This window comes from Pagrus pagrus, assembly GCF_965226575.1.
Source record: "Pagrus pagrus genome assembly, chromosome: 20".
NCBI lineage: Eukaryota > Metazoa > Chordata > Actinopteri > Spariformes > Sparidae > Pagrus > Pagrus pagrus.
In genome coordinates, this window is record NC_140207.1 from 13,468,507 (window position 1) to 13,485,090 (window position 16,584).

Genomic DNA, 16,584 nt, shown 5'->3' on the forward strand with positions numbered 1-16,584 from the left:
GAACTTGCCATGTGCGGTTAAGATAAACAGATGGCAAATCAAAAGCGACTTGAGGACTGACATTTAGCGCTGGCTCGATCAGCTCCAGGCACAGAAAACCTACATTTACAATCCTAAACAGTAGTTGTGGTTACACGGACAATATTTCTTCAGTCTGATGGAAATCATGCTGGTAAGACTGTTTACATGGATGTTAAATAAAGTGTCTGATAAGATGTAAGTGGTTCTGCCCCCTGTGAAGCGTCTACAGCAGATGAAGAATAACGTTTTTTTGCTACCAACATGTTTCTATCCCTCCAGGAAACAATCAGATTAAGTAGCATATTTACATGGTTATCAGGTGCTATGTTTCCCTACTGATCGGATTGTAAAAGGGTTAAACAACCCCTCTGGATCTGATTGAAAATTCATTCAGATTAAGAAAGCCTGATCAGATCAGTCTTTTCCATGTGAGGTGGTTACATAAGGCAAATTGTGACTGGGCTTTTATTCTGATTATAAGCAGAATATTAGGGTCCATGTAAATGCAGCTAGTGTGAGGTGAAACTTTTTGCCGGTTTTGGAGCGTCTGCCGTCGTCAGGGCAGAGGCCACAGAAAGTTCCCGCCATGGCGTTGCAGATTCCCGGCAGGTGCCGCTGCTGGTGTAACACTACACTAATCCGAGGCCGATCAGCAGTGGAAACAGGATGAACTGACCCCAGACAAACTGAGGCACCTGCCCGCGCTCTGCGCTCACACCGCTAATGTGAGACCCCGACGAGGATACTTTGATTTCATGCCCGCTCTCCCCCCCTGAGGTCTCATTAAGAGTAGGTCACCATGAGGCCATGATTGCTAAGAGGCCGAGCTCAGCTGAGATGAGGAACCTCAGAGATGCAGAGAAGCGAATGTAAGAGTGGAATGTAGCACATTATTATAAGACGAGACATCCTCGCATCCATCTACTCAAATCCTTTGTCGATTTTATACCAGTGTAACTGTTAATGTTGCATTCATGTTTTTATATGGTACATTCTGGTTTGTTGTATTGTTAATGTCACACAACAATTCTGTTTCATATAAGAGACTCATTTATTGAATATACTGTATATTAAAGGTGCAATATGTAAGAATGTAAGTTATGGCATAGTAACTTGTATGTATTGTGTTGTGAGGCATGTTGAGAATGCTAACCAGCTAGCTCTTATGCTAGCAGTGTTAACACCAACAAATCTAAGTACTGTATGTGCTAGAGAACTGAGGAAGCCTCTTGGATGAGAAGTGAAACGTCTTCAAGAAACTGAAACAGGTCCAGTTGCCTACGATGCAGCACTTAGATTCACCATGACCTGGATGACTGAGAACCTTCATCGACATGTTAACTCTTCCCCAGTGGTCCAAGCTCAGAGTCCGGACAACGTTAAGGCATCACGTCTCCTGAATCTCCTTTCTCACCTGGGTCGATCAGGTGAATGCAAATTGATGCGTTGGTGTAAGAGCATCAAAAACATCAGAAATAAGCAGAGTTAGTTTAACAAGGCATAACATCTTTATTGTTATACACATAACTTCATCTCCAAAGACTTTGCACAAATCAGTGGGGTAACATGAACCTTGAGATATCAAAAGTCTCACGCAGTTCCTCGTTATATCCTTAAAATACTCAAACAAGTACATCTGCCTTTCACATCCCCAAATGGTACATACAGTACATCCAATTAGAAATAAAGTATTTTTTTTTCCACTGTCAAACATTATCATATGTGCATTACATTACCAATTACAAACAAGTTATAATCATTGTCAAAATACAGGTGTGCAAATTGTTAGAAAAATACCAACTCATACCAGATTCTGGATTGTGCTCTGTAAAAATCCTTACAAATAGTATATAATAATCTATATATAAATGACTCCAACATGCAATGTTGCATTTCAAAAAATATCCCATAAACAGGCTGCTCTGTTAAACCCTCTGAAACCTCGGTCTTCACCATGCTCGCGTGAAGACGGATTAAAACAAGAAAAAGAGGGTGTAGCAAAGAAAGGGAGAAAATCGTTAGTCAATGCATCACATTTGTAATATAATAATTTAATTTCTTGGTCTGCGTTTATTGTCTAGTCCAGATTTTGTTAGTTTCCAGTAGTCACGTGGACAGTTTTGCAAACATCTAACTGGCTGAAGCATTCTCCAAATGTGCTGCTCGTTGTGTCACAGACAATATAGTCAAGTTGAACTAACAGCAAAGATAACCATAATAAAGCCCTTTTTTTATGATGACCAATGTCCACAAACACATCAGTTGTACAATGAATAAATAATTAATCTTGGTAGTGATGACAGTAAATGTCAACCTTATAAATAACCACTTTTTTTTTTTTTAAATCAAAGAAACTCATGCCATAACTGCAACAAAGACTACTAACAGCTACGATGAGGCAAGTTAAAAGCATGATTCAGGTGATGACAACAGTCAAAGTATCCCCCCCCGCCCGGCAACATGACAAAGTTAAGACAAGGATGGCATCTCTTTTCCCCCCACCCGCCCCCGCCCTTCCTCATCGTTTTCTGAGGTAAACAGTAGTACTGTTAAAGACATTTAAAGGCATCTCTCCTTCTCCCTGGTGCCACATTCCCCATGGCCTCAACCTGAATAAATTCAACTTTCACCGTCCACAAGACTGATCCAGTCTCAAAAAGTACGCGAGCACCGCCGGGCCGACAGGAGCAGCCGTGGGAACTGCGCCTTTGCGTTTTATACTGAAACAATGAAAGCAAAGACTAGAATGAGGGAACACAAGCAAAATGGTCTATCATTTTGCTCAGGATTTAATAAATAACATAAGACATTTGTTACTTCACTCTCACAGAGATAGGTAGCTTTAAACGCGTGAACCTCCTTCCTGAACACAATGCCGGATATGAATCGACACCTTCGATCAAAACCAGTCGTCAAATTACGAGAGTCCGGAACAATAAAAGGGAACAAAGGATTTTTATGACTCTTTGTTTGGCAAAATATACTATAAGCTTTCCTTTGAAAAAATAAAACATATTGCACTTTCAGTGACATGAGTGTGTTATGTCAAATTACAACTCAATTGTTAGAAATGAGTAAAATCTCTAAATAAAAAGGGAAAACAAATTGATTTACTCCTTTTGAGAACTTTTCAACTACAAGCATATGACTGCAGGTCACCAACATTCAGAGAACAATGAACAAAAGAAAAAAGCTACAATAAAACAGAAAACAAACAAAAAACAAAAATGTTCAAAACTGTACCATGCACGGGGAGTGTTTCAAAGCAGTGTATCCTGGGTTACAATGGACGGAGCTCGAGAGAGCCGCTGCTGTGACGATTGGGGTAAACAGAGTAAGACTGGCGAGTGACCGTGCTAGCACTGACTGCTGGCAACGGCCGTGCCCAGTTTCCTGCTGCAAGGGTGGTGCGAACCCCAGAAAACTCTCCGTACACCCGAGCACGCTCCCGCTGCGACTGTGACCCCCTCCCGCCCCGGCCGCCGGGCTCACATCTCCCCATCAAAACGTCAGATGGCAAAATAGAAAGGCAGCTGTTTGCTCCCATCATCTAAAAGTGCATCTCCACACTCTTCCAGCAAAGTCCGTCAGCCCACCGCTATCTCTGCCAAGGCAGTGGGAGTGGGCTACAGAGACCAGTGCTTGGATCAGCACACGTGTGGGTTTCAATTACTTCTTTTTTCAGACTGTGTATGTTTGGTTGCATTTTTAAACTTTTTTTTTTAATATATCTTACTAGACACGACATTTCACCTCAGCTTTTAGAGAAGCCAAAGGAGTGCTAATTCACAGGGCTGGCCCTAAAGAAGGCCCATGACAGGTTGGTGGTAGCGATGCCTTTCCTCCCGATTCTCTTCGGTGTCACGTTGATTCCTAAACACCTACGGCCGCCCCCGTGTCTCACTGGCGCCATTTTCATTTCTCAAGGCCGGCGATGCAACTGTACCGGTTGCCATGGTTTCACTGCAACATAAGACAGTTTGTTGGGATTTAATTGCCTGCTTGTCACATTTCAGACACACATTGTGGCACACAGGACACACTAGACACGGATAAAACGGCAGATTCGTCTTTAGAAATGCATCAAGTCATCTGCTCCTTTTGCATTTGTGTTGATGAGTAAAGGTGTTTAGGAAAATAAGTGAACTTACCTGAGAAGCAGCATCATCATGTCAGAAAATGGACAAATATAATTGCAAGGCCGATATTCAACAGCATTACCATAGCAACAAGGATGGAGTTAGGACCCTGCAAAATATGACATGATGATAAAGATCAGATATCACACAAAAAAAGATCTTATTTAGAAACATTTGAACAATAGAAGTAGGCAGTGAGTGATGCAGGAAGTCCTAAACCTGGAAAATGAGTAGGCACTCCTGCACCTCCAGTGCCCTCATCTCGAGATCAATGGGTTTTTTGAATGGGTTTTTGGTTAGCTGCCTGAAATAAAGTCTGTGGTTTTGTTTTACAGCATTAAATATGTCAGTAAATAACCACTTGTTGATTTTGAAGCTTAAACGTGTCTTAGAAAAGCAGTTGTTAAATAGCAGGAGTGGAATAACATCAACACAAATAACTGTAATTATTTCATTTTCTGGGGTACTTGTACTTTGATGAGTACAATTTGAATGAGTATCTAAACCTATCGACTATCTGATCACAAACAGGCTTATGAAAACACTGACATACGGACCAAAAAAAACAACAGTCTGAAGCAGGCACAGGTTTGGAGAGGTGACCGTGACCTCTGGGAAGAACAGAGCCGGAGTTGGGAGTAATTTAGACTGAAGGGTTGGAGAAAAATAAACCCCATTGATTGAATGCCTGCTATTGCTAACTAATACTCTGAGCAGCGTTACAGAAGAACACATTGTACTTTTACTGAAGTATTATTTGAATACCAGTAGTTTTACTTGTAATTGAGAAATATATCTGGAATGTAACTGTACTCGTACTTGAATACATATTTGCAGTACTCTCTCCACCACTGCTAACTAGTAGCTAAATGAGACTATAGAGGTCACACCAAACACACATGTAGGTTAACTTTTGTTTGCCACAGACCTTATTTTCTGCAATTATCCTAAATCCAATGGAAATATCCCATTGGCTTTTTGTCAAGGGAACCAGGGCGATGCTGACTTCCTGGTTAGCCTTAAATGTGTCATCCCTGCAGCACTCTATTAAAGGAATAGTTCTACATTTTTAGAAATATACTAATTCAATTTCTTGCCAACTTTAGATCATAAAACTTTACGACTCATGTCTTAAAGATGCAATATGTAAGAACTGGCCACCTGTCAAATTCATTTTCCAAAACAAATAGGGGGCAGTGTATCACCAGAGTAACTGCTAATTGCTGCTAAATGGCTAGTTGCCATTAGCTAGTTAGCTCAGATAGCCGTGCAGCTAGCAGTCTGGACTGGTACGGTGAGCTTGGAGCACCAGGGCAGTGTTTGCTAATATAATACATAGAAGTCGTAACGTCAAAACTGTTTGCACTGTTTTTTTTTTTTAATGTTTTCAAATAAAAATCTTATATATTGCACCTTTAATAAAGCTACAGCCAGCAGATGGTTAAATTAGCTTAACACAAAGACTGGAAACAGGAGGGAGCCCCGGCCTGTAATAAACAGATTTCCAAAAATGTCTCACTATTCCTTAAAGAACACTTTTCCAGTCCTAACACTGATACTTACTGTTTCTTCCATGTTTTCTGCAATCTCCATACTGGCTTTCTTTGTGTCTGCGAGGCTCTTTGGCTTTAGGGAATCCTGCTTCCTGAGTTTGTGGTCGCTTTTGCTCTCCCGTATGGAGGCTGGCTTAGGAGTGGGGGTACTAAAGGACCTAGGGGGTTGTGGGGGCATACGTGCCAGGGCCAGGGCACTAGGCTCTTCTTCTATATCCTCCTCAGGGTCGGGTGGTGGAGGGCCCTTTGTAGGGGGCTTGACATAGTAACTGTGGTACTCTGTGTGGAGCTCGCCATTGACTGGAACCGCAGGAGGCTGTGGAGGAGGAGGAGCAGACGCTGCGGTAGGCTGCTGAGTTTTCGCAGGTTTAGCTGGAGCCTCGATGTGCACATGAGAACTTTTAGGGCCGTCAGGGACGGACGGCCTCTCCTCTTTGCTGAACTTTCTGTTAGGCCGCTCATCCTTGCTGGTCTTGTGACTTGACTTCTCTTCTTTGCTTATCTTACGGGAAGGTTTTTCCTCTTTGCTGGTCTTGCGGCTGGTGCTGTTGGCGACCTGACTTTTCTTCTTGCTGGACTGAGGCGAGGGGGGAGGCGTGGCTACAGGGCTGGTCACAGGGGAGTGGGGAGGAGTGGTGCCTTTGCGGTAAAAGTGGGGAGAATCTTTTGGGGACTTTTCCTTCTTTTCTACAGGAACCTCTTTAATCTCCACAGGCTCCTTTGACTGTTGTTTTATGTAGTCAGGCCCTGCAGAAGTGAGAGAGAACACACATTAACATAAATAATAATCATCAGACATATTTCAGAAGGAAAAATAAAGAAGATTGATACCACTCTCGAGTTTACAAAACAGCTAAATATGAAGCTAACACCAGCAGTCGGTTAGCTTAGCCCAACACCAAGACTGGAAATGGGGAAATAAGCTAAACAGCTAGCAGGGCTCTGTTCAAAGATAACAAGGTCGGCCTACCAGAACCCCTTAAGATAACTTACATTAACAATTTGAATCTTGTTTAACCAGTCATTTAATACATCGTGTTAATTAGTGAACTTTGAGGTGCTGTTTTTTTTGCTGGTGTTGTTTTTTTCGTTACCTTTGGGCAATGCTAGGCTAACTGTTGCTAACTGTCTGCTGACTGTAGCGTCATATTTAGATAGTAGTATCTGTCATCTTGACTCTCAGCAAGACAGCAAATAAGCATTTGTCCTAACATTTTTAACAATTTCTCGAAAGGTTTTTGGAAATAGTTTTTAAAATGACCTTCTGGGCCTTGAAAAGATCACGATTTAGCTTTCAGAGAACTGGATATTTAGCTCTGTAACTTCAATGTAACGATAGTGTGTAAAAGGCACAAACTGGAGCTGGCACACTGTGAATACAACTCCAGCCAATAAGCAAATGCCCCATTATCTGAGGTTCAGATAGTTCAATGGTGACACAAGGGATCCGACCAAACCCTGAGCAAATGCTATTCTGATATTTCTGCTCCAGCCACCGTCCATAAAGCCAGATTAGGAGAACAGAGCACTCTTAATTTGCTATCCATCCTGCCTAACCATGTGCTAGATTTAAACCAGAGCTGGCCCTAAGCACAGTTGAACTTTCCCTTAAAATATTCATGAATCAACATTATATATGCAATCATCCTGCACAGGCTGAAGCAGGCAGGGAGAAATAGACTGATTAATGCAGGGTCACAAGCACCATTTCATGAAGGAAGCCTCCTCTGCCGGCTCATCTTTATCATCAGTCATTCTCTTTTATCAGTGTGTTGTTTTCCTGGAAAAAGGCCCCTGTCACATCGATTCTCAGCAACAAACCAACAGGGCTTTACAGATAAAGAGAGCCGACCTTAAGCTGCAGTGATGCCTGTTTTTTCTTTTTTTGTCTGGGGAAGCTCGTACTGTTTGCGACTTCCTTTTTCTCCATCAGCTTTTTATGCACTGAGGTCCAAAGATGATAATAATACGACGAAATGTGCACTCCTCTTTTAACCATATATAATTTGAATTTTCATTATGAACATTAAGCGCTCTAATGTATGAACAACGGGGCCTGAATCTGAATGTAAATGCCTTCCTGCATGTGAGAAAAATGACACTTTATCCGTCCCTTTGTTCTGTACTGAATTAATATTTATTAGAGGCATCAGGCTCTTTGTTGGCCTGTTTTTTTTTTTCACTTCGCCTAAATTAGACGGTGTCAGAGTGACTAACACAGGGACAATGCTGCTTTGTTTGAAGTACATCAGATGGCATGAGCAGAGAAGGATCCCTCTGCATCCCATATAGCCGATTTGAAACAGAGAGAAAGAAATCTAGAAATTATAGACAATCGGTTTTAAATATGAAGAATAAACATCTTAAACTATGAGCTGTTTGGCTTTTTTCACTCTAATTCACATCCACCCGATGCTACACACTCAGTCAGTATGTTTCATGTTGCTGTGCTCAGTATTGACAGGGTTATTGGGTTGGAAAACGGGTTAATCTTATAGATCAATAAAAAGGATTTATGAGACGCCTGTAATATGCATGCCACCTATCACGTTTACACACCGTAATTCAATAAAAGAATTCATATCGAGCTCGCTTTGACACTTGTCAGCTCTCGCAACCTCAAATCCAGAAGGGAACAAGTGTATCCAATCCCACATGAGCGTAAACGGCCTTATCGCAGAATCTTCTGGGCCTCGGTACTCATAAGCCCAAAGTATTTTTTGGCTGCGTGGCGTTCTTAATTTGGTTTCATAACCGCCACGACCAATAAGACCCACTACAAAGAGAGTAGGGGACATTTGAACATCTGCGGGGCTTAATATATCTGCCGAGCTTAATTTCACACCATAACTCAATAAGAGTTAGGGCTTCGTGGGCGGGCCTGAACAGTTTCGCTCTGTTTGGGGACAGATTCCTGCGAGGGGTTCCAGACATTTTCTGAATGGTTCTCTCAGCGCAAAAAAGACCCCCAGCCTCACACACACAAACACCACACCACACTCCTGAAGCCATGCATATGACTGAACATGCACATGCTTTTTTGTGTTTTAACACTAGAGGGCTGCCAAACAATCTTCTGGAAATTCTACTTTAAGGGTGCACTACGTAATGCCCCTTTAATTAATCTCACTGCTCGTGGTTGTTTGGTAGATATTTCAGCACGTGTAGATGTTGGATGTGCTCTACTCAGGAATCCTGACAGGTCAGCTAGAACATGTACTAGGACTCAATTACCCAAATGGCCGTGGTGTTTCTTTCATTTAGACATTGATCAGCTGGGCTGAGGCTGCAGTCCTCCAGAGAGGGTCATTAAAATAGGCCGTGGTATCAGTCATGACCAAGACGAAAATACTCGGAATGAGCACAAATACAGATCTGGATTAAGGCGTGAAGGATATTTCTCTCTAAATTTAAAATGTGTCTCAAAATGTTTTATTCTTTATATGTGAAGCTTAACCGTAACATGTACGGTGTCTCTTTCTTCTGGCCTGATCATCGTCTCTTTGAGGATATTAGAACACAAGCTTTTGTTTAAGCTGCGGTTGCCAGTTCTGTTCATGTTAATCCACAGCACATTTTCTGCTCCAGTGCTCTCTTGGCAAAACACACGCGCTCACACACACACACACACACACACACACACATACACAGACACAAAATCATATACGCACACACAACAAACCGGATCGGCGGTTGAAGACCCAGCCTAACCCCTACTGACCTTAATATGAGATGAACAGCAGTAGCAAGAGAGGAGCTTTATGTATGCCTGTGCATGCACGGATGTTTGTATATACGTAATGTATGGGGGGGGGGGGCACAGTATGTGCTGTTATCACATCTGTTGCCAACGTGCATCATTGTGGGTTCAATGGAAGATTCCCTGACAGTATCTCATGATGTAATGTTCAAGGAGCACTACTGTATGTAGAAAGAACAGATCTGTTTTATGCCTAAACAAACTAAGTAAAGAAACTCTCTTTGATTTCTCTGTATTATCACCTCATTAATATTGTAAATATTAAAAGTCTGAGTGTGAATTTCCAAAACAACGTAGGGCCCCTTTAGAGGAACTAGTAGTAAAAGGCATCTGCATCTTCCTTTGGTTATGATTTCATATACATTTGGACATTATGTATGTATTAGTCTGTTCTGTGGGTTGTGATCTCAGCGTGCTCTCTACACTGTTATATTTACCATTTATGACTCAATTTGTAGCGTTTTAGATTGTCTCTTTCTTCCTCCTACTCACACTGGCAGATGGGCAGGGGGAGCTGTCATTGTTTGGATTACTTCCACTACTGTTACATAGACACATACACTCTCTCTCTCTCTCTCTCACACACACACACACACACACACACACTTCCATTTGCACCGAACACATGCAAATAAAGTGTACCCCATTGTCTGTGGCTACTGGTTGAGTGTAATCAGTGTCATCCGGTGCTTTGTTGGTAATTTGCTGCCAAACAAAGCGGAACATGGAGGGTCTCGTGTTCATGTGAAATGACATGTGTTTGATGGAGACACACGTCATGCTGGAGGACACCGAATGAAACAGGACAAATCTAGAGGAGGGAACTGCAGCGACCACTACAGACTTTTCAAACACAAACTTTACATTTGACAAATCAGAATACAACTCTGGTCAATTTGAATTCCCAAATTCAGGAGTGTACTTGAGTTTGACCTCTATCATTAAAGGATAACTCCACCAATTTTACACATTAAAGTGTGTTTACAGGTCTTGGCGAGTACCGCTGCATATGTGCAAAAAGTATTATAAAGCCTGAAGGAAAAAGAAAGCACGGAATAAAAAGGCAATATCTCTGACACATAATAAAATGCTTTTGGTGTTTGCTGGGAAAAAGGTCAGATCAGCTGTTTTTTAAATACTTTATATGCTGTATCCTTGAAAGTCACAAGAAGTTGCTGCATGACTTTAAACTTCAGCTGAACTACTGTCTTGAAACTCACTCCATGACACCTGCTGCCATGAATATAAAGCAACACCTGCTCATGCCTGGTTCTCAGCCCTGACAGGTCCTGGCTTTTATGGTTCCACCTGGCCCAAGTGTACCTTGACTGGGTCAAACAGGGCGGGGAGGGATCCCTGCTGGGGGCCTCCCAACCTCCAACCCCCCACCCTCCCCACCCTCAGTGACCGGCTGAAGGAAGGGACAGCTGCTCTGCGTCAGCCCTTGAGAGGGGCGAGTGCAGGGCAAGCTCCCTCTCAGTGCATAAGGATTTCAGCTATGTCTCCATTAGACCCCAGTGAGCACCAAATATAGCCCAATTAACGTCACGACGCAGGCCACGCCTAACTAACCCTCGCTGCTCCCCCTCCAGGGTGCTGTATGTGAACCAATCATAAAGGTCAGGGTCCTGTTCCCTGTGACCCTCTCTTCCCTTTTGAAGTACACACTCCCAATCTGGGTGATAATCTGCTATGAGTCTGAAATGCCAATTACAAACAACAAGGGGTTTAGACCCCTGGTTGTTACCCTAGAGGAGTTATTAGAAGCTGAGGGACGGGGGTAAGTGAGAATATTTCCACTGTAGAGGTAGACATTGAGGAAGCAAAGCAGATTAGTTTGGGAAAGTTACACAAGTGCCTTTAAGTGCTATAGGTAGTCAAATTGAGCAGCGTTGTCCCCCCGAACATTGGGACAGACAAGGTGATCTGGATTCCACATCCACTTGGTATATTTCTTTAAAGTATGGTGGTCATTTTGCAAGAGAAGTGAAAATACGGGAAAGTGTTTACCCTCAAACATGATATAACCTGCTTAAGGACAAACCATGAACCGGCAACAAACCTTAAAGTAGGCAAGTCTTGATTACCCAAACTGCTACAAGACGAGGACTTTCATTAAGTAGAATTAAACTCAATCAATTGAAAATGAGGTCTGGCTATTTGCAGGTGCCTGTCTGGGCTTACCAGACACGCTTACGCAACCCGACGTCTAAACGCAGCAGCTCAGATGTCGCCCTGCGCTGCACATTATGACAACATCGTCCACTTTCTCATTCATGATCTGACTTATAAGGCAAGGACACTCTCCGCATACAGACTTGCGAACCAGGAGATCACCCGGCCTGCCAAGGATGACCGCTGTTTTCCACAACACAAACAAGCCGCAGGATGTCTCTGGCCCAGGCTGGCCATTTCTGTGGCTTAGTGGAGGGACATGCTTGAATGGGTCCCATTGTCAATCTATTTGTCACCCACTATTTTGTGGCGCCTTTTGGCAAGGGCCCAAGGTCGGCCAGCTCATAGGCCTAAATATATGACACGCAGTGAGAGAGGCGGGGTGGTATAGATCTTACACTATAAATAAAAATAAACAGAAAAGGTATGACATAGCACTTCTGAATATGCTACCATTTTAACAGAACATATCCATCCAAATGACCAATAAAGAACACTTTCAAATTAATTTAAAGTGAGAGTCTAAATTCTAACAAACCTATAAGTAAATACAAGCTAGTTGGGTTAGTAGCCCTTATGCAAGAGAAATATATTTTACAAAAATGTAATCTAATATATTAACAATGCAGGTTGTTTTCCCCATTATTTGTGTCAATTAAAAAGTGTTATGACAATATTTTCACCTTGTAATTGCTCATTACACTGGTGTGAAGAGTTGACACAAGCTTGTTTCAAATGATTGTCATCTTAAAGAGGCACTATGTAGATTTTGGAGAATAAATTAAAACTCAGAATTTTTATATTTACAATATATACAATACAGAAATATACATTTTTTCCATAACTGAATAAACAAGCTGCTCTCAGAGGAAAATAAGGTCCCCAGAACATTGTTTAAAGCTAGAAAGGTGGCAGGGTCCGCCAAATATAACCAAAGTAAAACAGTATGAACTGTGTCGTCCTGTAAGGTAAGTTTGTTTATTCAGTTTATTCAGTCATGAAAACAAAGAGAGTTTCTTTAATATATATATATATATATACAGTATATATATATATATATATATATATATATTTACTGAAGTTAGCATGCTAACCAGCTAGCCCATTCAGGTCCAAAGCTCTCCTGCTAGTGGTGTAGGCACCAACACTCCCCTGCTGCTCCGAGCTCACTGTCCAGACTGCTAGCTGCGAGGCTAACTGAGCTAACTAGCTACTGGCAGCTACAGTTAGCAGCAATTACCGATCACTCTGGTGATATGCTACTCCCTATTTGTTTTGAGTATGAATTCGACAGGTGGCCAATTCTTATATACTGCACCTTTAAAATTAATGTTTTTAACATATGACAATGGATTTTTTAGTATTTGTCAACATATGCTTGTTCTGTAAGGGTGATAAATGCTTGGTTAACTGCTGCAAAGATTAAAAACTTGTCTAAATCTCCTCTCAGAAAATATCACAATTAACCAAGAAGTGAAAAAACACGGCAATGCTAATTTAAAAGCTCCATTTCGATTCATCTTTTTCTGACGTTGCCCTCTTCGTGCCCTCGTGTTCCTCCTCTGAACCGACATGCACCACAAGCCCTTTGACAAATAAGGATTTGTCCCCTCACTATTTATGTAGTATTATATGTCCTGCATCGCCCTGTAAAACTCAGCTTACCTTGTAAATGAACTAAACAGAGTCGAGTCGACACCCTACGCCGCGAGCTGCTGTATAGTATGGCAACGTGCCTGTTAAACCTCCAGGCGGGGGAAAAATGAGAACCGCTCGGTATTGGTAGCAGTAGGTGTTCTTGAGCACCACTCAAGCACAAGGTTGATATGATCTAAAATCTAAATTAAACTCCTGAAGAAAAGAAGAAGAAAACATTTTGCTTTTCTCACTCTTTTTGGCAGAGTTTATCCGAGCAGTGAAAACAGGCCTCTGAGAGCAAAGACAAGGCTTCCATCCAGAATACAGTACCCTGCTTCAAGCTGGCTCTGCTTTGTCTAAGCACAAACACAGTCCTCCATTGTGGTGTTAGAAGTCATCCTCAATACCACTAGTCTTCGATTACAGTCCTGGAACACCCAACCCTGTGCTTTTTGTGCACCCAAAACAAGCTCATTAGTGACTCTGACACAGCCTGTGTAAACAACTCTGAAACTGTGCAAACATCATTATTCATACAAAGTACCCAACCTCAGCAGTTACCCAGTTCCTAAAAACATGGTTTGAATGCTCGAGGATTGTGGAGCTAAAAAAGGGATAGTGGAGGTGAGGGGGGGGGGGGTTTAGAATAGCCTGGCTGGGTAGATGTCCCGCTGTTGAGGATGGATCGCTCGTGTGTTAAAGCCCCCCTGCAGGCTCCTGCAACGCTCTTAGCAAGAAATTCATCTTCATCACTGGGTCAGTCATGTGTAAAATGCAGCCACTTGAAATAGTCAAAAGTACGGTATGTCATCAAGTGCACTGATGTCACATTGACTCTGTTTACATGAATAAAATATAATTAAAAAGCTGTTATTCAGGGTGCTACTCAGCTGATTTTTGAACATGCATTGTCAATGTTTTTAAGAATTTCAATATTAAACACCCATCTCAATAAAGGATTTATAAACCTATTGCCAGAAGAGTGCCTCGGATTTTTCTTTCTCCTTCTGACCAGGAATGTGCACATTTCTTGTATACATACTCTCTCTAGCAAACGGTTGGCTAGGCAACGCACAGAGCAAACAGAGCCGTGTGTCGCAAACTGCGGTAAAAACCCCAGCTGAGGGTCATATTCTGTGCTGCATCCACGTCGAACCCGAATAATATTGCAATATCCCACATGTCTCATTAGAAAAATGCTAATTCGGAATATCCAAAGAGAAAAGGCTGTTTACATGACCCATTTAAAAATTCAGAATATTGTCATTTTTTGAATACTAGTGAAATATTAGTGTGCATGTAAAGATAGTCAGTGATTTGACATTTGACCTCCCTAACCCCCCTCCCCAGTGCACCTAAAGTCCAACTATTTTCTGTTCAGATGGTGGGAAAGCATCCCCAGCATGAGACAGTAGGGAAACATATCTCTGCCAAGACGCCCACACTTTGCCACCAGGTAGGTGCTTTAAAATATCAGACATATGTTCTGTATGAAGGCTTGTTGTTAAAGGTTACCTGGTTGGTAGAAGTTGGGGGAGAGCTCTCTAGCAACCGCCCTGGCAATTTCCGAGTCGTGCACAGCGGAGATGGCGGCCTGCTCTGCGGCCTCGCTTTTTGTCCTAGCATGGGCCGTTCTGTAAAAACACAAACAGAGATGAAAGGTAAAAAAAAAACATGAGATAAAGAGAAAACCACAAACACAAAATACTTCATGTTTTTCGATAATAAATCAATGGTATTGGTCGTCGACACAACAGCTTCCTTCCACAATCTTTTTCCTCTTTCTTGTTCCTCTGTCTGACCCTCCACCCCTTTCTTTATTCTCCCTCTTCCTCCTCATCTTTGAGCTGTATCACTCGGCCCGTCCCTCTTGGCGATGACATAACACCTCCCCTTGTGCTTCTATCTCAAATCCAAATCCTGATTTTCCAAATGGAGCGCAGCCACAACCAAGCAAGACCTTAATCCAGTCTGGAGCACTGCACAGGGAAGCAGAGCCCAAAAGGCACACACACACACACACACACACACACACACGTAAACACACATATGATCATATCATATCATGTATAAAAAGCAGGTGGTGTAGTAAAGGCTTAGGTTTAAATCCCAATCAACAGCGAAACATTCTTCTGATCTGACCGAGGAAGTATAATTTATGCATAAATTAAGAAAATAACACAATATAACCCCAAGGTATTTTCCAGTCTATTAAAAAACTGATCCTTTAATGACAACAAGACACCGGTATGAGGAAACCTTGCATCCGATCTGCTGCTGATGTTTCAAAAACCAAAAGGCAGAAGAGTAATACGTTTTGGGATCAATGTGAGCTTAGCATTAGCACTGAGAGGTATTATGGGAGCATACTAGGGTTAGACAGACAGAGGCCGGGGGGTGACCTGCTTAACAAATCCCTTGAAAACTCTACCGAAAGACACTGTACATGTACACGTGCGAAAACAGATACTGAGGGAGGTACATGCACTGGCGAAGGAGGATGTTTTCCATCCTTTTCGCTCCCACCAGACTCCCTTCAAAAAAAGACCTAATTATGCAACAGTATGAAATGCATCAACTAAAGCCAGTGGATTAGTCCCTTACTGTACAAACAGAAAGTGTGAGTGGAACCCTGACACAACACATGACAGTGCACTGTGGACCGCAAGGATCCAGATGGGCTGACCAAGTATCACTGTAAGTATCGACAGCTGTGCCTTGTGCCCTGCTTAACCCCACTCATCCGTCTTCTTCCCTTCCACCATTCTCTCTTTCAATCAATGCTCCTGTTTTTCTCGATCCTTCCTCAACACTCTATTGACGCCGCATCTCTTTACCCCCCCCACCGCATCCTTCCCTCCTCTCCACCCCTCCCTCGCTCTGTCTCTCTGTCAAGAGTGACCCCAACAGACAGATGTCTCTATTTCAGACTACTTCTCTGTCCTTGGACTCTGGGCTGTCCTGTTTTTGACGGGCTGGGGACAGTCAGATATTAAAATGCATGAGGAGCCATATGCTGGCAGGGGAGACGGGACTGTTTCCTCTCCAGAAATAAGTCCCCTGCATCACCAACGGACAGAAGACACACTCTTTACAGGCAGCGCGGCCTCTGGAAACCACTGAGCAGCTGCAGATACAAATTCTGATTCAAGACATTTTTAACAGCATGACACACAATGCTTTGTTAACATGTAGGAATGTGACTGGTCTGCAGCTTCACGGTCTGATGTAAAAGCACTTCACTGTTAAAAACTGACATTAAAGCATTCCAGTTACATCACGCCACTGTCATATACAC

At 42.5% G+C, this 16,584-nt stretch overlaps 1 protein-coding gene across 1 annotated transcript in view; it reads right to left on the reverse strand.

Annotated features, from left to right (window-relative positions):
- Nucleotides 1-1,506: 1,506 nt before the first annotated feature.
- The window catches only part of LOC311249659 (junctophilin-1-like), a 37,396-nt gene continuing 22,318 nt past the window's right edge, over nt 1,507-16,584 (reverse strand). The window contains exons 4-7 of the mRNA XM_084340879.1: nt 14,802-14,920; nt 5,724-6,460; nt 4,173-4,269; nt 1,507-3,984 (exon numbers count right to left, since the gene is read on the reverse strand). Coding sequence (XP_084197005.1) covers nt 4,189-4,269; nt 5,724-6,460; nt 14,802-14,920 — 937 coding nt within the window. The 3' untranslated portion in view covers nt 1,507-3,984; nt 4,173-4,188. The remainder of the gene's footprint in view (nt 3,985-4,172; nt 4,270-5,723; nt 6,461-14,801; nt 14,921-16,584) is intronic.